Here is a 25,552-nt window from a genome sequence, read left to right as displayed (position 1 = left end):
AATCGTTAAGACATATAATTTTATTCGATCACAAGTTAATAGAATAATAATTTTGTAAATAAGAACGTAAAACAGAATTCCATAAGTTTGATTTGGGAACAAAAATTGAAAGACGTATTCTGGTAATAAATAATCATTTAATAACTTAACTCGTGTCATACTATACATTGTTATAATCGCAATATAAAACACGAAATCGCAGAATTTAATGAGTGGCAGTTTTCAATGATAAACACGCCTTCGATTCGACTCTTAAAATTGGAAAAATCGAAATTAACTAACCCTTCGCAATCCAGCTACAAAATAGCACAAAGGTATTGGAAATTGTAAAATATTAATAACTAGTGCTCAGTAGGCATTATGGACTCCTCTATGAATATGGGCAAGAGGTAGTGATAAATTGAAATAATCAAAATGCAGAAGATGCAATTTTATACTTCTGTACTTTCATATCTGCTTGACACACCTGTGAATTAATCTGACGATAAGTATTCAGAGGAAACTAATCAATACAACAACAAAAATACGAAGTACAAAAAAATTTCGATCGAACGATGAATTTTTGAATAAGTATTTCAGAATCTTTTGATTTGAGATCCACTATCTAAGGACTCGTAACTAAAGCAGAGATTAAATTAATACTATGTATTATGATTTTGAAATTCATGTAAGTTTCGTGTAAATATTGAGATTCGCAATCATTTCAAGATCATAATATGTGTTGCTGTATTCGTTACTAAGATGTTACAAAAAACATAGTTAGCATGACTCTGAATTTTTTTGCATTATTTTAATATGAGTACTGCAAACGTCATGTATGCCATTAGGATAAGCACATTATACGCCTGAATAGAAAATTTAAAGCATTAGTAAGTATTCAGCAAACTACCCGTTGCCCGTAATTACTTTCGACAATTACAAATTGAGCTTCTGAAAATTCAAAGCATACTATAAATGATTTTAAGCTACGTATATAATCGTAAAACAATTTTATTTAAGATTCTTCTAGATATCAAAATAAATATTATTTATAATTAATACAGAAAGTAGCCCTTTTGTATTAAATATCCTGTTCACGAAGGGTAGATATAAAATAGTTATCTCTAATATAGAGACAATAAACAAGCAATTCTATATTAATTTATATAGGGTGTCCCTATCAAAATATAATAAATTTTATTTAAAAATGCAGCATCGCGACGTAGCTAAAATTTTAAATGATACAAATCCATTGAATGAATTTAATCATTGAGGGCATGTTTTTGAAACACCCTATATATTTCTTATTAGAAAAATTCTGTATGCTTTGAAAAGGCCGCCGATTCGTATTTAGAAAAATATATCGACCGTAAGTTTCGCAACATTTTGATCGACCGTCTTACATTTAAATACCAAAGTATTTGTTACGTACATACATCTTAAATTTTCTCCTATACACGCGCACGAGCATACGCACACACGCACACATACATTTGAAGAAATTTGCTAATACACAACAAAAATTAAATTAATTTAGCGTTTGATTCATCTGCAAAGTTTAACTCTTCTTTTCTGAAATTACCGATTTCATTACTACATGAGAGGTCTCCTTTTGTATAAAATATAATTACAAAATATTTATCTTATACAGAGTGATCCACTTAGTTGGACTCGGTGGAATATTTCGCGGGGGATTAAAGTTATTCAAAATATGTTCCTACAAAAGTTGTTTCGTATAGAGGGAAACGTTAGATGATATAAACAATATTCCTACAGGTGTAGAGGTGGGAGAGATATTGAAATCAAATTAATATTTCTAAATGGGACTCTGTATTTTTTTTATCCATAACATATATAGCAGCGTTTGTTGAGAAGAATACAATGACTATGACTAATGACAATAACTACTACTAATACAATGATATAAACGCAAGTTGCTAGCTGAACCCCTCTATACCAAACAACTTTTGTAGGAACATATTTTTGATAACTTTAATCCCTCGCGAAATATTCCACCAAGTCCACTTAAACGGATCACCCTATATACTGTCAGATTGTACATTACACAGACGACAGTCACATTTAAAATTTGATTTCTTTGTTACATTCAATATTTGTTTAAAAATAAGCTGCACTTCGTAAACTAATCCATAGGCAACCAAGCGTGCTTAATAATTATCTGGGTCGAATTTCAGTAAACAAGATACACCGTCAAGAAATAGTATCCATTCCTATTATGATTATGCAATACGCCAACTCAACATGTGGAAGTTAAAAATATTGATACATGTTTCTACTATTTTTTGGCAACTCTTATGCACAAACATCAATGGAATGTTTATGCAAGTAGAATAATTAAAAGATGTTCTTGGTCGTCTATGGATTACTTAAATTAATTCAGATGTACCTTCAGAAATCGTATGAAAAACATTCATCTGTACATTTCTCGCACTACGAAATTATTTTATACATATGCACTCCCATACGCAATAATTTTTGTATAAACTACTTGTTTCATAGCTATGTTATCACTTTTATTAGGAAATGAAGAGTCAAATCGATGCTTTAAATTCTAATACTGCCTTATAATTCCTTCACTGAAGCTGATTTAATATCATTCTTACTGTTCTTGAACAGTTTCAGTGCAGAGCAATGATTTGCAACTATAAGCACACATTGCCAATCACTGCTCAAGAAATATCAGAAGTGACCGAGCTTTGTATTAACTTAATTTTCCATTAATAATTCCATAACGTATCTTCCTGGTTTTAAAACTATGTTGCGCAGAAGGTCATTTTAAGTAATCGTTTTTCTTCATTCGTCATTTCAAAATAATTACGTTCACTATAACGGTAAAAAAGTTCTAGTTAATTATAGTGTCGGAAAAAATTGATTAATATATGCGTTATGGAAAACTTAAAACCACATCATTCCTCTAATCGTTAATGAAGGAAAAGACCGTCTACAATTTTGTTTGGTCCAAGCAGGGTATGTAAATGGTACCCTGTCCTTCAGGAGGATTTTAAAAGATTAAAAAGGACTCGGTCGAACAATCAATCTTTTAATATTATGCTTTACTGACTACAAAGTAAGTGACATACTTTCGTTTAACTTTCGAAATTGTTATCGTTACATACCCCTTTCATTAAATATGGCCCACTATTCTCAATTGTTAATCAAATTTACGAAAATGTAGCTTTCGATACAGTTGATTATACGGTGTATTTCGTATTACATCGAACATACAAATTCCGATACAAGTAATTGTAGAATGTATAAAAATAAAGGTATTCTTCGGTGTTTCTGATTTATGGAACTATCATTTTGACATTACACTAATATGCAACATATGAGCCGCATTTAATCGATTTAACTGAAATAATGTTTAACTACATAATTTATTTCGAATAAAAAAAGTAAATTGTTTGAAAATGAAACAAGAAACGTATCTTCAACTATTGAACTTCCATATAAACATTGTCTTTACTCGGAATTTCTTGTCAATTTATTGAAACACTGTTTAAATAAGTTTTAAAATATTTTGAAGTGAATACCTCCAGGAATCAGAAAAACACGTAACGCATTATTTTTCAAAGAGTATACGGATATTCTGCAAGATAACTTTTAATTAGTGGCGGCAAGTGTTCAGTAGGCAATTTACACCTATTCACGACGAGCCTGGCTAAATGACTAAGAGACCTAACTTCCTTAACTAAAGGCTTTGTCAAATAAATCTCGCTATAAAGTTGGCCGCTATAGTCTACCCAAACTTCTTTCCTGTGTTCGTCAACACTTTTTGAATATTCCACGTAATATTCTAACATTTTGATTGGACAATCAAAAAGTGGGATAGCAAAAGCAAGTCTAGGTTCAGCATCTAATCGAAACTGTCCTAAAAAATAGTGAACTCGAACAGAGGTAGGTCCTCTGGCAGTTTGTACAGATATAGCAAAGGTAAATCTGCTATCCGAACTGTCTCTCATCAACCACCGTCCTACCGCAGCTTCTTTCAATAAATTTTCACTCTGTTGCCAACTAAGGCCTTCGTGATACCAACCACATATATGTAAAAGTCTTTTGACTTCGCAAAGTCTAGCCGCATCTCTATCCATTGTATAACTATCGAAACTCCAGGGGCAAGGCATTAGCCACGAGACTGGTGTAGTCGGCGTTCTATCCCTTCTTTCTTCAAAATGTTCTTCGTTGCCCTCGACTTCATTTTTTTGTACCAAACCTCCACCATTAAAATTGTTTCTAGTTTTCGATGCTGTACTTGACACAGAATTCGGAGGATTTGCAGTAGTTGCTGTTATATTTACTGTACACTGTCCTAAACTGGCAGGAAGTTGTACAGTTGCGTTTACTTGTATTTGAACTCCTGGATTAGAATCCAACAGTACAGAATTACGATTTTCAGACATTGATGGATTATTGGATTTAATATGATAAAGATTCTGCATATGATTGCAACAGCAGTTGAAATTTTTTCCTGCCTCTGTTTCTTGGTCGTTTTTCTCAGAATTACTGGATTGTTGAATGTGCATGGCTGATGCAGTATTAGCTTGGAAGTTGGAAAGATTAGGTTTTTCTTCACAGTTTCCGGCCATAAAATTTCCTATTGAAGTTTCCACATCCGTTTTCTGAGGTAAGAGATTTCTCCGAATCCCAGGTAATTCTTGACATCCACTTGGTGGTAACAGAAACATTCTACCATCTCGTTCGGCACTTTCTTGCTGACCTTTTTGCTCCGAAAGTGTAATTGATACCTCTTGATTTTCAGTTGCTAATGTTTTTTGTACAAAACAGCCGCCACCAGATAATTTCGGACGGATTTCCATATGCGGCGTCTGCATGAGGACACCAGAGTCTGTGCTTTGAATCAAGCAACCTCCGGATTGTATGCTTGGTGTTGTTATTGTTACACTACCACCAGTTAAATCACAACTTGTCGTGATTTGACTCCCACAATTCTGATTCTTTTCAATTTCGTGATTGAATATTGGAAATCCATGACCTCTAATGTCTTTTTCAGATCTTTGTAGGAAAATATCCTTTTGTTTATCGATTCTTGGTTTTTCTAAATCAAATGCCACAGATGGATGGTTAAAAGAATTAATAATAGGCTGACTGTGAATAATAGTGGGAGCATTTATAAAGCAACCACCACCACTGGTGTATCCTTTAGGAACTAGAAGCCCACCATAATAACAAGCCGTCGGGTGAATAAAACCATTATTTTTGTCTACGTTTTGTGGTTCACAGCAACCAGGAGCTGGAAACCGATGACGACAGTTTGGACACATTACTGTCAACATTTTGTGCAGAATTATATTACTTTCAGCATAACAGTCTTGTATCTGTAACAAAAAAAGGCTTCATGAAGTACATTATTTATTTTTATTTTTTCCACTTAAAAATTATATTTTTTTAACATTTAAAATATTAGTTTACTTTTATTTCGTGTGATAAATTCTCGAGGTTCAGAAAATGTAGAAAAGTATTCAAGTTTTAGTTTTATATAAACATTATATAAAAAAAGAATTAGAATCATTATTTTGAAACTACGTATTATCATTAAAACTAGAAAAGTAAAAAATATATCGCTTTACCGTCTAAAATATTTTTCAGGTAAGATATATACAAAAATGTTTAAACATATTCGAAAAAAGGCTTGTTCATTTTGCTTTAACAACTAACAAATTATATACTTCCTTATTTCGAACATATATTATACACGATTATTTATAAGTGACTCGGATAATTTACGTAAGTGATCGCGTTGCGCAAGACATTTTCCATGAAAAACAGTTCCAACTAAAAATACACCTGCGTAATTTTGTTTTTAATCATAATCTTTTGGCACGTGAATATTGTTTATATTTAACAACAATTATACGATTAAAATAATAATATATTTTCTTAATCGAGTTTTAAAGGATTTCTTTTTAATTTTCATTTTTTGTATACTAGCTTATAATATAAGGATATTTAGTATTTGTAGATATTATACATTAATAGATTTAACTTTTAAGTCTTTTTCATCAACTCTACAATAATTATAAATATGTACATATAATTTCCATTTTGTTTCAATGAGGTAAATGCTTTAATTTATTTTGATTTAGAATTAAGTGATGCACATACATATGCTAATTATCAAAGAATTATGTATGTATTCAGTTTTTCAATCATCCTAGTGATTGTATTAAACCCGATACATAAAATCAATACATTACGCATTATAAGCTTCTTGTTCCAAGAATAATGTACGCAACCGCTTGAATTCTCGCAATCTCCGTTAACGAACGCAAAAAACAATGAATAAACGTAAACAAAAAAGATCCAGCAGCCTGAAATTATTCACATTTCTCACAAACAGGTAGTATAATTTGTGGAAATACACATACATACGCAATTTTTACCGATTCAAATTAGAATAAATTATTTCGTACTTATTTTTCTAAATTTCATCAATGTCGTATTTTTTCCCTCTCGTACATACATACATATCTGCAGAATAATTTCAGAAACTGTTTGAATAAGATGCAAATAAAAATCAGTTCGATATGAAATACAATACGAAAACTACATTTCTATATGAAAATAGTGTGTATTACGTATACTTTTATATAAAAATGGTTTAATAATACTTTTGTAAGAATTCATGATTTTCCATTGACGTAGGATAACAAGAAGAAAGGAGGCAACTGACTTCCGGCAAGCTCAAAAATTACTCGAGTTCGAACGAAAGAGTACGTTCCCAGATGCCTGGAACAAGTGACAGAATCGAACCGGACACGTTGGCAGAACAAAAATTCCGTCTGAAAAAATTGATTTCCCGGGGATACGTCAGGATCATTCGAGTGGCTGGTTCATACGAGAGTCCGTTAACCTTGCCAGTGTCTCATCGGGTTATTTAAATAATGGAGCGAAGCAACCATCGGGTTCGACATCCATGTACTTCCTTCCATGATTCGCGGCATACAGAGAGGCCAGGTGTCGCATTCTACCGTGATCTCGACAGGAATAGAGATGCATCTCTTTCGACATCGTTCGCGCGCACCGCCAGCTGCCTTCTTTTCTCATTGTGTTTTAATGGGCCACGTGGCAGGGAGACGTCCGAGTGTTAGTAAAGCGGCACAGAGCCGCTTTTCCACGAACGTTTCGCAACGCTAGAAGGCCAAGCCCCCATTTAGAAGTTGTTCTTGGCCTCTCCAACTCCCCACCGCTACTCTCACTACCCCCACCATCCCCACCTCCCCCTTCGCCGATGCACTCACCAACTGTCACTCGCTATCCCCACCACGCCCCACCTCCTGGACTACTGGTTTCCTTGTATCAAACATATTCAGAGCTCCAAATATTTATCCGCAACGTACGAGATCGATCTTGTCACGTACCGGCTACCAAATTTAAAAGACCAAAGCTGTAATTGCCTGTTGACAGGGAGCCGAACTATTCGACGCGATAGAATTTCCGTGTTTCTCAATTGAAAACACCTTCTAGTCGAATATTTTTAAAGGATTCAAATTTTCATTTTTTTTTTCATTTTGTAACATCTCGGAAATTGTCAGAATATTTCTATGGGGAAATTGTTTCCCATCGATTCTCTTATTAATAGAAAGATCGTCTCAAAGTACAATGAACCGATGTTCATAACTTATGAGGAACTACGAGCCTGTCACTTATATTGTTAAGTAACACCGTGCTCGTATTGCTCAATGCGGGGGTTTGAAACATGCAAAGGAAAAGGAGAACATATTCAGGACAATAGAAAGTTGAAGGAAAACATTGCAGTTTTTCAACGATTATGATAAAATTGCTTCATTTGAACGGAATTCTTCCTTCGATCTTCTTGTAGATTCGACGGTGCCAAAAATGTTGAACAGAAGAATATTGTTCATTTCTATTTTCTAAGTAAAGCAAGTTTACGGTAGTTTGAAGTAGTAGTACTAGATCGGTCATATAATAAAGTGCGATGTTTGATACAGAATTTTCTAGTTGATAAAAGTTCCTCGATACTCTGCTCGAATCAATAGAATACTAAACAAAGTTTAGCGGGAATCCGAAGAATCAATATCCCTTGCAACTCCAAAGAATCAATGTCTCTTGCGACGCAATGTTCCAGTGAATGGTACACTTTCACCAGAATTATCGCGTCACGATTAACAAACCTCTACAATATTCATTGTATGGAATAAAAGGAACGACAGTCGCTGCCAATTTCGAGAAACGATTTCGCATCACGTCATCGATAAAGTGGTATTATCCGGAACCCTGTAAACGTTTCCATCAAAACCTCTCCTATATTTCTGCGCAACCCCCTTAATTCTCGTTATCGATAGCCGCTATAACGATGTAAATATGGTATCAAGAGTTGTGACGACAATCAAGATAACAGTTTCCACGAACGTTCAAGTTCAAATGCAAAATCTATTTAATCCACGATTCTATAACAAAATACGGGGAACTATTTAAAGAGTGAAATTATCTTAATTGCTCCTGTTATGTAACTGACGTTTTAGACCATTACATGAAAAACAGGTAATTATTGACAATCAAAGAGAACGCCACGTTTAAATTAACGACGAGTGAAACTGAAAGACCGTACATCGATGAAATAAAGAACTATGCTTAGTTGGTTCCAAAGTGTATTGCTTCAATTTTTCTGAGAAAATAGATTATGGAACAAATAAAAGATACAATTTATCTTTTTCATTTATATATTATGGGCCTAAAATAATTTAAGTAAAACGACAGCTAGAGTATTGTTGGAATTAATGTATTGTCAATTTATGTGTATAAGTCAATTTAAAATAAGAGAAAAAGAGTTACAGTTCACAGAAGCTGCTGATTGAATATTGAAAATACTATTTATCATGGAAAATTATAAGCACCATTAAAGAGTTATGAAGTAATTAATTGTAGAACCATTTCGTTTGATGACGCAGGTCGGCTTTGTTATCAAATCTTGGCTGAAATATTGGTCGGGAATAAACTGATAAGGGACAGGTAGTTTAATGATACTAGATATGCAATTCAAAAACGATGTAGATTTTCCTTCCGAATTTAATATTCTACAGAAATGAAAATGTATTTGATGAAGTCTTCTTTTTTTTAGTATCGTTTCTTATTCGTGTTCACGTATTATTGAATTGCATTTTCTTATTCTGAGAGCTCCATCTTTTATTTTAATTTTTCGACTTTACACGGAATTTCTCTAGATGATATTTCTTCTTTGCATGTTCATTAATCTCTATTTTTTATTTATCGCATCACCCAGCCTTTATTCTTCTCCGGCCATCTGTTCTCTTCTGCCGTTGGAATGCTAAGGGGAGTGAAAACGACGAACGCAGGGAGAAAGATAGAGAGAGGGGAGAAAAAGAGAGAGGTAGAGAAAGAGAGAGAGAGAGAGAGAGAGAGAGAGAGAGAGAGACAAAAATCTTCAAGCAAAGAGGACTTCGCAGAATTGAATGTCGTAGTTTTATTTGAGGAAACAGAACGAGGCCCCAATGGAGGACCACAAAATTAGAAGAAACCCACGAGAATACTTTTCTATACGTATCAGCTATTCATAAACCATTTTAGACCAAAATATCGTCTATCTTTCAGATTACTGAATTAACAATAAAAACGTGATTTGGAAATATAAACGTAGATTTTTAAAAAGTAGCTGCAAAAATGCACACATTATTATATAAAAGTCCAATAAATTAGTATACGTGTTTTATAAATTTGACAAAAACATTGATGTTATATCACATAGTCATAAATCGCATTCTCAAATAATTATAATAGTACATTGATAAGTAATTTAAAAATATGGCATTTCGAACGTAAAAGTTAATAATTTAAACAATTTTTTAGCGAGACACTTCAATGCGTATTATTGTAAATATTTTGTATACAACGTTCGATAAGGTATCACACGATTTCGTTGCAGATGATTTAATCGACAAGATGCACGACAAACCGACGAAAAAAAAAAAGTTGATTCAATGAAGTAACCTAATACAAAAGTCCACAATGCGTGGAACAAAAAAAGAAAAAAAAAGAAGAATTGCGAGAACGCCTGCTCAAATAAAAGCGATATTTAGTCGAATGAAACAGCAGATGAGAATTGAAAGATAAACGACCGAACGGGGGAATAAATGATTATTTCGTGCAAGTATAAATAAGGATAACAGGGAATCGGAGAAGTGAATAAATTTTGAAGAAGCAACGAATGTACGGGCGAACGAACGAACGAACGAATGAGCTGTGCGATGCAGGTTCGTAGTTACAAGGTGGTTCGAAAACATCATAAATTGAAAGAAGGGTTCTGAGTCTACCCTGCTCTTTGAGGGGTCTGGCTAGAAATTCGTCTTCTCGGAAAAAGACGAACTGGGCTGATGACCTGTACGCCAGCGAAATACAGTTCGTCGTAGCGAATGCTAATTTTACTGGTCAACTTCATCGATGCCTCCACGGTCTTTGGTCTACAGGCCTGTTCAGGAGTCGCGATCGGCTGATGAAATGCCCAGATAGCCAAACAGGTTTTGCATAGACACTTCTATTGCTGCGTTGGCAGACTTCGACGAAATAGTTAAGAAATCTGTATTCGTTTCAACCAGAAATCGCCGACAAACTAAATATACTGATTTAATTATGCACGCGGATTTCTACAGTTTTCTGCGTTCAGTAGATAACATTTGAGTTAATCGCATATTTTATTCGCATTCAATCATTTTTTTTTATATGTATGTATTCTTTAATCGTTCGAGAACTGGATAATACAAATTCAATACTTTTATCGAGTAAAGCAAGTATGTATTCATCGAATTTCTGAATAATACTTGTATTTTATTTCGTGTATCTGTTAAGAGTTTTCGTTCGTGCAAGAAATATGTATGTACTTTGAAATTGCTTAGATTCTTTAACACGGAAAGTAAAAATCCAAAATTGTGCACTTAAGTACAGAATTTATGATCATGATGTAAACGAATTGGAGTCTTTGTATAGCTGTTAAGAAAGAAATAAAACACGATAAATTTGGTATATATACGTTTGAAAAGAATTTCGTGCATTCGAAACACACAGAATTGACGTCAACGAGAAACGCAATCGAATAATCACCATTCCTGAATGACGCTGTAGCTGGCCTCGTTATCGGCAAGATTTCCAGCAAGTATAATGAGAAGAGGTTCGCCGAATGAGTGGTAACACGGATTTTATCTCTTACAGATAAGCGTGAATTTTATTTTACAAGGCTTCGGGGAAATGAACCTGCTTCCGTGAATGATTCTCTTTTGTCATAGCAAGTATTTAGAACGTCAACCTCTAGACGTTGACGAAGTTAACATTGTTCTCAGGAACGTGACGAATTTGAAACAATAGATATTGTTTCATACGTAGATCGTTTTCTCGGAAATGTTTAAATTTAATTGGCCAATTTCGCTGTTCCTTTTTAACGAAGTTTATGAATAATAATTACTTCCAATTATGCTTTTATAACTCTTTGCAAAGAAGTAGATATTTTGTTACACTTATTCGTCAAGATATATTTTCTGTTCACAATGTCATATGAACATTATTATGCGCTATATTAATGTATAATATTTAAATTGTGCAATATTTTGATCATTATTTTATGCGTATATATTGTATCAATATTTAAGAAGTTACTATCATTTGTTAATATACTGATATTAAAATCATTAGTAATTTTTTCGATTATAAAAGGGTCGTTATAAAAAATTTTAATTCCACATAGTTTATATTCGTGCAATCCTTTTGTTTCTCAGATAAAACTGTCTCTTGTCGAAAGCAAACCAAAAGGAAGTAAACTAACACCAAATGATTCACAAAGTGTGTGTTTAAACATTACAACCCGAGATAGTAAGGCCGGTTCTAATTCCGGCATAGATTGTGCTTAACGAACACGAAGTTTATAACAATTCCTAAACCTTTTAAACATGTCTGTCATCAATATCTGTTGATAATAGCTATGAGTATTTTCAAAACACTTTTTTGACGTGCTAGAAGTGACAACGGAACGTCAAACTGACGGGAAAAGCGTGAAGCAGCGTTGCAAAAATGAAATGCTTAACTAGTAACAATTTCAAAGATGTGCTGGATCATTTCGTAACATTTTCTGCTTCCTCGAGAGTGCGTTAATATTTACACATTTTCGAACTCTTGCCAAATAAATTCTCCTCTACTTCCAACACTGGAGAACTTCTGGAATTTTTCAAATACGGCATTGATATTTTTATTGATAAGAATTAACAACATTCTAAAATAACCGTCGACGTAATGAGACGTCGAAAAGTAACAAACAAGTGACTGCATTAAACCGATAAGTCAGTTGACAGTGCTCGATAAGAATGGTATTCGAAGAATTCGAAATATTTGGCACAATTCGAAGTTCGAAGTGTTCGAACAATGAGTCGGTATTCGAACTGCTTCGAATTTCGAATAGTTCGAAACTGATTTGTATCCGCAGGGTGAAAGAAGTTTAGGGGATTTATTTAAAAGCCAGCTCACCGAAATAAGTTTTTGTAATTTGGTGACCACCGGGAAGAAATCCCCTATGAAACTTTCTCCGAAAAGGCACTTCCACTTTCACCTCACGTCTCGAAAATAGCTCGAAGCACTGCTAAAAATAATCTGTCGCCGAAGCACAATTGAAAATTGACAAAATTCTCAGGCTAGCTCGTCGACTCGAGGAGAAAGCAGTGAAGGTATATAGTGTTCATTTCTTTTCAAACCTAGTTTCTATTTAAATGTTTGATAAATGAAATATCGAAAGACCATGGAAACGATCTTCCTGACACGAGGGTCTGGACAGCACTGGCGCTGCTACCACTGAATGAATCTATAATTGCTTTTGTAGAAGGATGGAGTAGGGGCGAGCACGTGATCCGGCCAACAGTGGTGGTGGAAATCGTGGAAAACTCGTTGAGGGAGCATTAAGAACTCTATTCTAGCAATGGCTATGATGGCGGTACGACCAGACAAACAACTTTCGGTAACACTTTTTTCGCTGGTTTAGAACACAGACGGAACGGATAATAAATTATCTGCTGCAACAATAAAATATAACATCATCATCGCCATAAATAATACTGGTCATCAGATTTGTCTGGTCTCAGCGTTTTGGTAACCTTGGTAGATGTTCGTGATAAAGACACAATTGTCGATAATTCTTCTTCCACGGTTTTAGAATATAGATAAGGTAGATAATTAATTTGCCTGCAGTAACAATAAAATACATTTGTAAGGGATCTATATTGGTGAAAGACAAGCACAAAAGTTGTTCAAATGGTTTTAATAAGACAATGAATCGCTGGAAGATACAACATTTCTTTCTATCACTCTCAACTTTTGGGAAATTTAATTTTGGAAACAAAGTAAAATTTTATTTTTCTAGAATTTTGTCTTATCATTCTGTCACATCGATTCTGTAGATTATGAATGATACAACGATGTATTTTCGTATAGCAATATAAACATTTAAATATGTTTAAACAGTGCTTAAACAGGTTGAGACGCTCTTGTCTGTAATGCATCAATTTTATGAAACATTTTTCAATTTATATTGAAAATTAAGGACCTGAGGAAAAATCTAATTACACCACGCGATGAAACGAACCTACTTTCTTTGGCAATTGTAAAAAAAATGTTAGAAAATGTATTTTGTTTTCGATTGAAAATTAAATAGGTTCGCAAGAAACGAGCGTGTCTCACCGTAAACGATCAATTTGTATTCTTCGAAGTACATATTATTATGCTTTATTACAGTATTCACAGTGAGAATTTTTAGTGGTTGTTAAATAAAATATCTAACAAATGTTAACTTGTTAAACTTAGTGTTAGTTTTTGCTAGTTTTTTTGTAATGAATTTCTACAAAATGTGGCTATGTTACAAGACTATAAAGACTTACGATCACTGGTGTTTAAAATCACTGACAATGACGTGTAAACTATTTTATTTATTAAATCAAAAATCAAATTTGCGCTTCTCAACTTGTTTTAACGGTTAGATTCCAAAATAAATTGGTCCGATAAAATTGATCCATTGAAAGCATCTCGCTCCATTTAAACACTGTTTACATTTGTCAAAATGTTTATAATGCACCATTAAGAATATGCCATTGTATTTGGGAGAGTCTACAAAATCGTTCTACGCAGGAATCATTCGTTTGGTTGCTACAGTTAAAATAACAAGAATTCTTAAAATAGAAAGTTTGACTATTTTTCAAAATTAAATTTGGTAACAACTGAGGATGATAGAGAAAAACGATTTTCGAATTCATGTTCAGCACATCGAAATTTATAATAATCGTCTATTAAAAAATATTTTTACAACGTTTATTCAAGTAAAGAAATTGTTAATTTTGTGTAACATGTAGATAAACGGTTTTAATTTAATTTTAAACAAAATGTAGCAAAACTCATGAATATATTTGAACAGTTATTCTAGAAAAGCTCTACGAATACAATACTTGTATCACATGAAACGTTTAAAAAATATTATTGGCGCTATTTTCGAAATTTACCTACAGTCCAAATAAAATTTCCAAATGTTTTGTATAGCATACATACTTTTTGGTAACAGCACAAATACATTCGTGGATCAGTGTATACACATTATAAAAATAGGCTTGTAGTTCGTATTTGTTTGATTGTTTAAAATAACATAAATAAATAAAAATTAAACTTTAAAAAACTACTTTAGCGAATTACCAAAATATACGAAGTATGACAAAAAATTGCACTGCCAACATTTTCATGAGTAAATCAAACCAAGAATTATGATTGTTCAGTTCGAAGCAAAAATACGTTGGAATTGAAAAAAATTCCTATTTGAGACATTTGTACTTTCGTAATATTTAGATTGCGGTTTTTTGATACGTGTATGTAAAACATTAACCGCAAAAACATTCAGAGAATTCCAGAACTCTAATACATCATTTTCAACTTATTAAAGTTATTGACATGAAGATCCACAAGCCAGTAATAATACTGAATACAGCATAGATATTACTGACTAAACGACTAAACGTACATATAATGGAAGAGCTGGAATCCTAAGGCAGCTATTATAAATATTTCATAATACTCTTTAGACATAGCTGCAATAAATTCTTGGATGTTATACAATGGCACAACGAGGGAAATTACGCCGTGGAAAGAACGTTTGTTGCAATCACATGATGATTTTGTTCTGAATGTAACAGCATACGAGTACAATTGTTTAAAGACGGGGTCAAAATATGAATCCGGATACTATCATCCGAAAAATGTAGGGAAAGCAGGAAATCAATTTTGTCACTAAAGAAGAAATGGTAGTTGAGGAAATCATTTTTTTTATCCAATCAATTGTTAAAATATTACAATAACAAAGTTTTTGAAATATTTATATTCAAATATACCTAGAGTTCTGCGAAATCTCTAACCAGCGTGTCTTTTAATCGAAAGTATAATTATTCCAAATAATATATTCGTGCATGAATTTTTTGAAGTGTTACTTATGTAAAGGTACAGAAATTAATTTACATAGAAAATAACCTTCCGAAATTTTGCAGAAGAGAAGTCGTTTCACAATCTTGTAAAATCAACTTGGAATATTTTTAGAGAAAACATATAAACTGCGAATGCCGTGCATCTATATGAAAATATATAAATATATAAAAATGCAACTTGTACTGTTTATAAATTTAATGTAATCCTTAACTAAAGATATAAAGTCCTATCCATTAAAGAAATTATACTCCGAAATATGTGATTTATCTTCTTTTGAAATTCCACGAAAGCATTTACGCTTTTCATGTTTAAAGAACAGAATATCTGAAAAGATTAATAATCCGAGATACTAACGTTTGTATTTAACGTCACGTATCAGACAATCCGAGACGGCTTAAACCCATCACTGAGCATGTGCTCCGGCGCACATACCTCGTGGAAAAATGGATTCCTTTTAACTGGTTTACGTGCGATCTCGTCTACGCTATCACGTCATCATTCTCGCTTACGAGTTCGTATTTCCGTGGGCCTCTCGTCGAAACGTCACGAATTCCGACGATTTGACGCCGCACACTTACGATCTTGGCTGCCAATCGATTCCCGCTGCCAGTCTGCCTCATCCCTCCTCCATCATTCTCCTCCCAATGTTCTCGATATTGGCAAACATTTCGCGAACTGTTATTCGGACAGAGAGCAGTTTTCGCAAAACCGTAAGGCGTAACGCAAACACAAAAATAGTCGTACATTGTGCAAGATGTTAATTCAAAAAGACGCTTTAAATAAATATGAATGCTTCATGAAGTTGATGTTCGCGTGAAATAATTTTTACATTTCGTGTCAGTTTTTTTAAGGCTCGCGTTTCTAACTCGCCAGTAGAAAATACTGCAAAACATGTTTACTATCAACTCGAGAGCGTTCGAAATAGTTTATAATGACGCAGTAAGGATGTTTATATACATTGCCTTATTAATACGACATGAAATACGAAATTGCCGTTCTCAGTACTAACGGAGATTTAGATTAGAATTAATTTCGTAGAAAAGCAGTTTTACGATCTATTTGTTGACAATGCATCCATTTCAGTTTAATTTTAAACAATATGTTTTAGCACGCATGTCACAGAAGAGTCTACTTTAATTTTCCGAATATCACAATGTTTATTAAATCGAAAATATGCATTCAATAAGTATTATCGAATACGGTTTACACAAATATCAACCTTAATTTTCAAATTTTCTAATTGCCTAAATTTTATTAAATAAGTAATATGGATTCAGCAAATATTATTAAATATCTATTACATAAATATAACCTCTAATTTTTCAAAATTTTGTAAATGTCGAAATTTTCTTAATTAGCAACATTGATTCAATAAACGTTATTGAATAAGTGTGACAGAAATATCAACCTTAATTTCTGAAATTTCCAATTGTCAACATTTTTCACGATCTTTAACTTTCAAATTTTTTGAACATCAAAATTTTATTAGATCTGAGGATACTTATAACGGTTCAAAGAAACGGACTGATAGCCATATCTGACTATTGATGAAGAATTCTGGAAGGGAAAGAGATGAAGCAATGGAGAAAAAGGAAGAAAAGAAGGGAGACAGGCTGAGGCCTATAGAGAAAGGAAAAGAAAAGGTGTAGAGAGAAGGGAAGGAGAGGGAGGGAGGGAGGGGGAGAGAGAGAGACAGAGAGGGAGGGAGTGAAAGAGAGGAAAGGAGAGAAAGAGAGAGAGCCGCGTACCTAAGACACGTTATTCTTGTTCATTTCCAAGAATAAATCCGTAAGAATCCAGCTGGTCGCACAATACGAGTTTCTCTCAACAAAATACATTTACTCCCTCAGTCCCTCTCCCTTTCAAATATTTTGCGAATTCTCGAAATCCCTAAATCCGATATATCTGGGTTCCATTAGTCGTTTTTCGGATCTCTTCGTGGAAATATTGAAATCTTATCTAAAGTCTTTATCGTTTACAAATTTTGCGATACTTATTGCGAAGATTTTTCGTGATACGATGTGCTAAAATGAAACATTTCGCGCCTTAAAAAAAAAATATATTTCATTATGTATTTCCACTTATTTTTATTAAAATCCATTTTATGTATACCAGTTATTCATGGAAAATAGAGAAATCATTATTTGATAAAAATAATAGCATCTCACATTATTCCTTTTGTTCATAAAAACTAAAGCAATATATTAATTTATCTTGTAAATATGTGTAAAAAATGTAATTATGTTATATTTATTATAGTAATAATAATAGCACCTCACATATTCCTTTTGTTCATCAAAACTAAAGCAATATATTAATTTATCTTGTAAATATGTGTAAAAAATGTAATTATGTTATATTTATTATAGTAATAAAATATCCATAAGATTCTAAAATGATTACGTTAAAATTTCTGCTAGGTTACTCAGGAACCATAATGGACAATTGACACGAGACAGCTTTTTTCTTTTGCAGTCCCAAGGCTTTCACGGAAGATGAGTGCATTGCAGTCGACCGAATTGTTATTCATAGATCCCATGAATCGTAAAGAATCATCAGGAAAACGCTCCCTTCTGATGCTACATGGTGTGTGAAAGAGGAACACCTGGCAGTGAGTCACGATTCTGAAATATGTATCCTAGCAGACCATGTGGCGTTTCTTTTACTCAGGCATTTGTATCTTCCGATTAACGATTACCTTTTAAGAGCGTTGCAACATTATTAGCCGTTTGCAACCGTATAATCTCTGCGAGAAATCATGGAATGCATCATCCATATTTTTATCTCGAATTATCGTCTCGATCGAAATTAATTCTCAAGTGGTACTCAAAATTCAGAGAATTGCAAAATTTATAAGTGTCTTAAATTTTTATCTTGAAAGTGTCAAATTTTTAAAAAGAAACATCATAAAATTCACAAGTGTGAAGTTTCTTAGCGCACCAAAAAGCTCGTGAATATTTCGAAGGCAACGAGATAACATTTTATAAGGTTTTATAAACATTTAATAAAAAGCATCTAAAAACGCTTTAATAATATTTTTATAAGATCTTCTGAAATGTTGTTCGATTTTAGTCTGACCGAGGAATTATCTCAATTGAATGTGTGCCGATAACAAATGTGGCTCGTGCAGTATTCGAAACGAATCTTCCTGCATGCAAGTAGTTCCAGAAAGCTTTTATGTTTGTTGAACAATGACTGGAGGTCGATTCCGTTATTAGGGGCACAATACGCTCCATTGTACATTGACGGAACCCCTGGTGGGGAATATTTCGTGGTAACTCGCCGGCTTTTACGGAAATCACTTTTTTCGATACTGTCAGCTTCCTTGAGAATGTCTACACAAAATTCGCATTTCAGGATTCTTCATGGAATCATTTTTTATCAGGCGTTTATTCTTGTTATCGTGATAAACGTCTATAAAAATTCTGTTCCAAGAAACCAATGCTACGAGAAATCAACTCTTGTTAAAGAAATTGAACAATTTGTAGGATTGACGATCATTGATCAAACATTGTTACTTTTCTATTAGGAAAGAAAAATGTGAAGGACGAGTAAGATACTGATATAAACGCCACATAGATAAACCGTTACTGATAAGACAAACGCTATACTTGGAAATAATTAATGAGAAACTAAAATTATGTTTCCAAAGAGATTTACGTAAAACATGTGCAAGGTAACATCAGAGTTGCGTAAAATTTTTAATAAGTTGAAGTATATCAGTCAAAATTGAAACAGGACAAATATTACTTATTATTTCAAATATACATTATACACAACGAATAATAAAAATCATGAAATACTACTCCAAATGTTTGATGTAATCTAAACGCTTATTTAAAAATAGTATTTGAATAAGTTAGTGTTACAACATATAAATAAAATACTATTTGTTCCTGTAACTGAAATTTCAAAGAAACGTTTATTTGCAACATTCTGTAGCAAATGAAGAGATAAAAATATCTATTTACGAGTATTTATTTCACAAAAGTTTACCTACGCCGAACCAACTGCGCCGGAAGTAAATAATATACGACTATTGTTAGTTTTATTAGCAACTTAATAGAGCAATAAAATTGAAATAAAGGTGCGTAAAAAATGTAAGAGCTTCAATGTTTCAACAACCTACGCAAATTAGAGCCAAGGTACTGCTCTAACATTTGTGCCTCCACTACAGAAAATAACTTGAAATCTAATTCGGACTTACCGGAAGGTCCAATAGATATATCATGCTAACAACGACTTGACGTACATACATAAAGGATGTAGTAAGTCTAAGTTAAACATGTTAAGAAGCTTGCGAGATTTCGTAATGGAGAAGATACAGCTCCCGGAAATTTCTAAGAAAATCGTATGTGTATTTTGGTGCCCACGTGTAATGTTGGTCTTGTTTTGATTAGATTGCAGACTTTTATGGTAAACTCTATTTTTACAGTAAAAATCGTAAAACTGAGATAAAAAGGAATCTTATTTTCTATGTTGATACTAAGAATTACCGAACAGTGTAAAAATAAGTTTTCCAAAATGCTTTATAAGAGAGCTGCGAGATTCAGAAAATCAAGACTTTTCTGAATCATAACATAAACACGAGTGAACCAATTTGTTCATTAATTTTTTTTACAAAGGTTTCTTTAGATTTCCGGCAATCATAAAATAAAGAATTTCAGTTGGATCATTTTGATTCTTCTGGTGAACAGTGTTAATGGTTCCAGCGGATTCAGCGAATTTTATTAGTTTTCAGACGTTGTGGACTATAATTATAGCTTGATTGTTCTACGAATCTGCAATAGTGTTGGTTCAGCTGCATTGGAATATTCGAATGATATGTCGTCAGCCGAAAAGGTGACCTAATGCTTCACGTTCAGGCTATTTAGCCATAAAAGTTGAGGATAATTGCTTTCCAAGGAAAGCGAATGATTTTATAATGTTGCATTGCAACTGCACATAAATTAGAAAGCTTTCCGCAGAGGAGGAATTACAGGCTGGGAGCATAAAGGTTACTATATGGACGCGAGCGGGTCGTTCATCGGCGGATCGGGGACTATTTCAGAGAGGATTCCAGGAACGTTTCGAACAGAGAAATCGAGAGACACGCTATGCTCCCATTTCAGCTGGTCGCATATATGGTCCTCATAGAGCCTGTTATCGTATCTGTTACTCTGTGGTAGAGTCGAGCACATCTTATCACAAACAAACAAACTCCTTTATGACGATTATACCCGGTTCTCTCGAATCGACCTTTCCTCGAACTGGTTGTCCAAGGGCGCGCCTCCTGATTCAAATCGACGATTGTCCGAAATATTCTGCAGGCGTTTCGCTCTTTTTGTATTGTTTTTAATCCTTCCTCTTAAGAGATATCGCAAATCTAATGGCATACTCCCTCGATCATTCTTCCAGTTATCGAGAATGTAAAAAATTAATTCTACAAAACCTGTTCGGTTTGTCGCCGGAAGCAACGATCGCTAAAAGTGTGTCCAGGCTTTTAGTGGCTCGTGAAAATTAGAAGAGTGACATTCTTGCAGCATGTGCGAACGAATAAGTGAGTTTGTTTAACGATCTCTCACGAAGATATCTTCTTATTCCAGCATTTGTGAACAAAAAAGGTCAAACAGATCATTTCGACACGTTTGTTAAATGTAGAATTCAGAAGATCACTTCTTTGAGTCTTTCTAGATTCATATCTATTTCGTGTGGACTGTCGATTATTTTTACATTTTTATTTTTTCTTAAATTAATATTATCATCGGATATATTTTTTGAGACAATTCTGCAATTTTAAATAAATTGGAAAGATAAATTAATATTTCCTTCACTGAATACCTTGATTTTGAGAAAATAATTTCGAAACTGTGTTTGACTATCTTTACTATTTTAACACGTTCTATTTTGATGTTTCAGAAAATGGAACGTCCATTAACAAAATGTTATTTTACATTTGTTTACTGATCTTAGCATGCTGAACCGAAGTCCCGTAAATTGTACTTGTGTAATAGAAGAAAACATAGAAGAACCTTCAATACTCTGAGGCGTAATACGAATTAATTAATCGATGAATTAGTGTGAATGGTAAACATTTGAATATAGCGTCGTTCAAAGACTATGATTAGCTAATGCGACTACGACATTCCAAAGGATTCACACACAGCTTACTATTCTAGAATAGCATAAATGAAAAGGAGAACATTTGTAGAAATATTCATTTTCAAATTACAATTTTTTGGTTGAACAACTGTACTTACACTTTGAATTTGAATGAAACTTCCTTTATAATATATAATTAAGGAGTCACATAGACTTAGAAATAGTGAAAATAAAATTATATTTGAGAAATCTTTTTTATGAACAAACTTATATTTTGTTGAGTAATTGTAATTACTATTTATAAATATATGTATACTTCAAAAATTGTTTCCTGAAAATTTAATTTAAAAAATTTTCGTTTTAAGATGTGGAGATAAAATTAGTTTTTAAATTCATCCTATTCAATTTTAAAGAAAAATTTTTCGAAAAATACAAAAAATTCGAAGTACTCTGATTATTTTAGAACCATTTTGTAAAACACTAATTACATGATAACAAACTTAAATTTTCAAATTCAGTTTATGTTTGGGTGTACTATTTTATAGGTGGTACATTTAAACGATTCTAATGGTAATACATGTAAGCTATTTTAAGGATAGTATATTTAAATAACACTTTTGAGAAATCAACATTTCTAATACCTGTCTAGACATATGAAGCTCTTTAAACTAAATATGGATAATTTGATTGATGCAAATATGAACTCACAAATGAAAAACATTTATATATTAAAGCCCCAATATGTACAAATAATCAAAATACTTATTTTATGTCCTCTTCAAACTGAAAGGCACTGTGGTCTTACTAAATTTGATAGAATAAGTATAATCATTATATTCTATTAATCAGGAATCAAAGTACATTTTGACACTTTTTAAGTAATTTTAAGTAATTTTACGGTAAACTTTAATAAACTATTTAATTCTTGAATTATGTACTATACACAAAAGCGAGAGAAATAACGTTAAATTAGCAATAGTAAATAAAGGAAGTCATATTTGTTAAATACTAACTTCACTCTTTTCATTAAATTTTCAACTCTTGGATGGCAGTTCATATATTCAGTTTGACTCTGCCTTCCAAAAAATTTATTTGACTTCTTAGCTTCCACCAGCTAACATAAGGTATTAATTATGTGTACGATGCTAAAGAGAAAGTCAATATGTATTGGAGAAGTACATCCAAAAATATCTACTTACAAAAAAATGTATAAGAATAGCATCAAATTTACAAAGAATATTTGTTTTGTAAGGACTAATGTTTTTACTTTATGGAACATTTACTACAAAAAGAATAAAAAAGAGTTATGAATATGTATGAAGATCAAAGTTAAATTCAATAAAAAGTATATACATTATTGAAGTGATAGGAAATAATGACAATTTTTAATTCTGAGAAATAAACATTCACATCTTTGAAATTCATAAATGATATATATTTTTCACGCAATATGATTTTATTTTACAGTAGAAGACAGATTAAAGAAGTGCAAAAATATATGTATCTAAGGGTCCCCTTCAGACATGTAAGTACATTTCATACAGTCACAAATAACTGTAATGAAAGCAAAAACTGCTCCGTGGACAATATGGAAACCTCTCATACTATCAAGACCTAACAGCTCGTACACGGCAAAAAAAAACTGAACGGTGTTATAGTAAAGACAACCTTATTATACATTGCAGGAATCTGGGGCCTGAACCATACAGAGGCACTGGAAGAAATGCAAACAGACTTCCTGAAAAGACTAATGAGCGCAGCCAGATATATTCCAGGGTACATAGTGAGAGCGCAATCAGGAGCAATAAAATTAGAGATAGAGATAATCAAGAGAGCAATAAAATACTGGAACACACTGGAAAGCTTGAACGATAAAATATTTCTAAAAATATGCTGGGAAAGACTATAAACTATGAATAAGAAAATCTCAATTTTAAGAGAAATTGGGCCACACAACTAAAGACCAAACTTCAGGAGTTTTTTATCGATATCAATAATATGCCCTATACATTAGAGGGAGAGAACACACTAACCAATATTTTAATACAAATATACATAAAATTGGCGAAAAAGATAATCACAGAATCAGCAACTCAAGCTATGGTGAAATTTACAAAGAAATAAAAAATAAAACAATACTACAAGAGCTATAAGAACTAGCTAAGCTGCTATACCCTTTACCCAAACAAAATAATACATAATCGCACAAAGTAGATTAACAGATAAAATCACATGGAAGTTGACAATATAGTCAGAGTCTAATCATACAAAAAATGTGAACCAGAAATGCCTTATCTGCCATATACAAGAACTAGAGAACAGGAGACATATTCTGATAGCCTGACCTATTTGGAAGGTTATTCAACCACCTTTGCTACAAAATTGCGACTTCAAAGAGTTGCTATCAATACATAGCGCAAAGCAGATATGGGAGCTAGCAAACTTTCTAAAAGCTAGCATGAAGTTGAGAGCCTTTTGCATGGGAGAGCAAACCAAGGAACCAATAAAGCACAGTGCTCTAGTTACACTATTAGAAATAATTCAAAATAATTCTAATTACATGCAATACCACTATATACCAAAGATTTTAATAGATCTAAGGAGTCAAAATAATAAATAAAACTTAATTTAGCCTAACCTAATGCAATATTTTCATTTATATTTTGAATTTTCATGGTTCTTTTGTGTTTGTAATCCAAGATAATAACAATAACAATATCAATAGTATCATATTATATCGACAAACAAAATGTAAAATATATCTTACGGAATGAAGTAAAGAGTATGAACCATAATAAGTACTTAAATAGATTAAGGTCATTTATAACTTCAATATATGAAATTATCAAATGTAACTATATTTTCTATTTTACAGACCTATGTAAATATATTATTATAAGTAATGAAGATTACCATTTATAAAGGATAATAACATTTTTCTTGCATACAAATATGATTTTTATTATCTTGGAAACACGTAAGAATTCCAGAAATGAAAATCTTTCACAGTTACATTGGTAAATATACCAAATGTTTGAGTTATATAAAACCAATTGACATATCAAGTTTCAGAAAAAAAACGGGATTAAGATGTTTACCAATTTCGTCAGTACTTAGAGCTGTATACTTATCAATTAAGATTAATACTGACGCATACCTTATTCAATGGACAGCTTTATGTGTTACATGTAATATCAAGATAACAAGCAGTAAGAAGTACTATGGAAGATAAATATTATATCACGTTTCCAGTAGGAGGTTAAATCCCTTTTAGTGCTTACAATAATTAGTAATATCTATTGAAAAATTAATTTTGAAAAATTACGCTTTCCTTCGCTACACCGGTTCTTTGAAATTTTCATTTTTTTCGTGACATGTACTTATTATAATTGAATAAATTACATGAAAAGTGACAGATGGAGGAAGAGATATAAAATTTGAATGATGTAAAAATAAACATTTAGAAGGATAAAGGTGAACGTACCTTCTATGTCCGTTCTGAAAGCGTCTCCTTCTTCGTGCACGCACAGTTACAGCAACAGAATGGACACTTAAGTCTTGAATAGTTGCACCAATGTTTCGTCATCTATGAAATATTGAATTTTAAGACTATCACGGATCGTTTTCACTGATTTTACATTTGTAAAATTGTTTGTGCGTGCGTTTCGTTTCGAGAACTATTTTATAGCGTCTCGAACGAGCTTGCTCCGCCATTGGCGTTGCTAGTTCGAGGAATTAACAACAGAGGGCGCTCTCTTGACAGCGATGCAATTCTTTTCAATTTTCAAATCGAAGAATCGAACACCAATCGGAAATAAAGGTTTACGCGCGCATTACATTTTGCTAAAAATTTAGTTAACAGTGTAGTATAGTTTTGCAGCTTTTGTAGGTCATTTTAGTTCATACAGATTGTAAATGCTATTGCGTAAGTAGACAATATAGTGTTGAAAACAAGAAGCTTGTTAGGTGTTTGAAATTTGCGAAA

At 32.7% G+C, this 25,552-nt stretch overlaps 1 protein-coding gene and 1 long non-coding RNA gene across 3 annotated transcripts; one reads left to right on the top strand and one right to left on the bottom strand.

The window, feature by feature from the left end:
* Positions 1–117: 117 nt before the first annotated feature.
* LOC117219163 (uncharacterized) lies at positions 118–25,285 on the bottom strand. Of its 2 annotated transcripts, none has more exons than XM_033468093.2 (2): positions 25,052–25,285; positions 118–5,336 (listed from the first exon to the last, which is right to left on the bottom strand). In XM_033468093.2, exon 2 carries the CDS (start codon positions 5,292–5,294, stop codon positions 3,570–3,572), a length of 1,725 nt encoding a protein of 574 aa, XP_033323984.2. In that variant the 5' UTR covers positions 5,295–5,336; positions 25,052–25,285; the 3' UTR covers positions 118–3,569. The 2 variants fall into 2 exon arrangements, with proteins under 2 accessions (XP_033323984.2, XP_033323983.2); XM_033468092.2 differs by lacking the exon at positions 25,052–25,285 and adding an exon at positions 12,505–13,428.
* LOC117219168 (uncharacterized) lies at positions 21,295–24,980 on the top strand. Its single transcript, XR_004489961.2, has 3 exons — positions 21,295–21,552; positions 23,035–23,092; positions 23,253–24,980. It is a non-coding gene; the product is annotated as an uncharacterized LOC117219168 (long non-coding RNA).
* Positions 25,286–25,552: the final 267 nt, after the last annotated feature.

Source organism: Megalopta genalis, chromosome 12 (genome assembly GCF_051020955.1).
Source record: "Megalopta genalis isolate 19385.01 chromosome 12, iyMegGena1_principal, whole genome shotgun sequence".
NCBI lineage: Eukaryota > Metazoa > Arthropoda > Insecta > Hymenoptera > Halictidae > Megalopta > Megalopta genalis.
The sequence above is the reverse complement of the archived record's forward strand: the minus strand, read 5'-3'. Positions and strand labels throughout refer to the sequence as shown.

Excerpts from the sequence above, each read along its gene's own strand:
- LOC117219163 (XM_033468093.2), bottom strand. The coding sequence starts at position 5,294 with ATGTTGACAGTAATGTGTCCAAACTGTCGTCATCGGTTTCCAGCTCCT.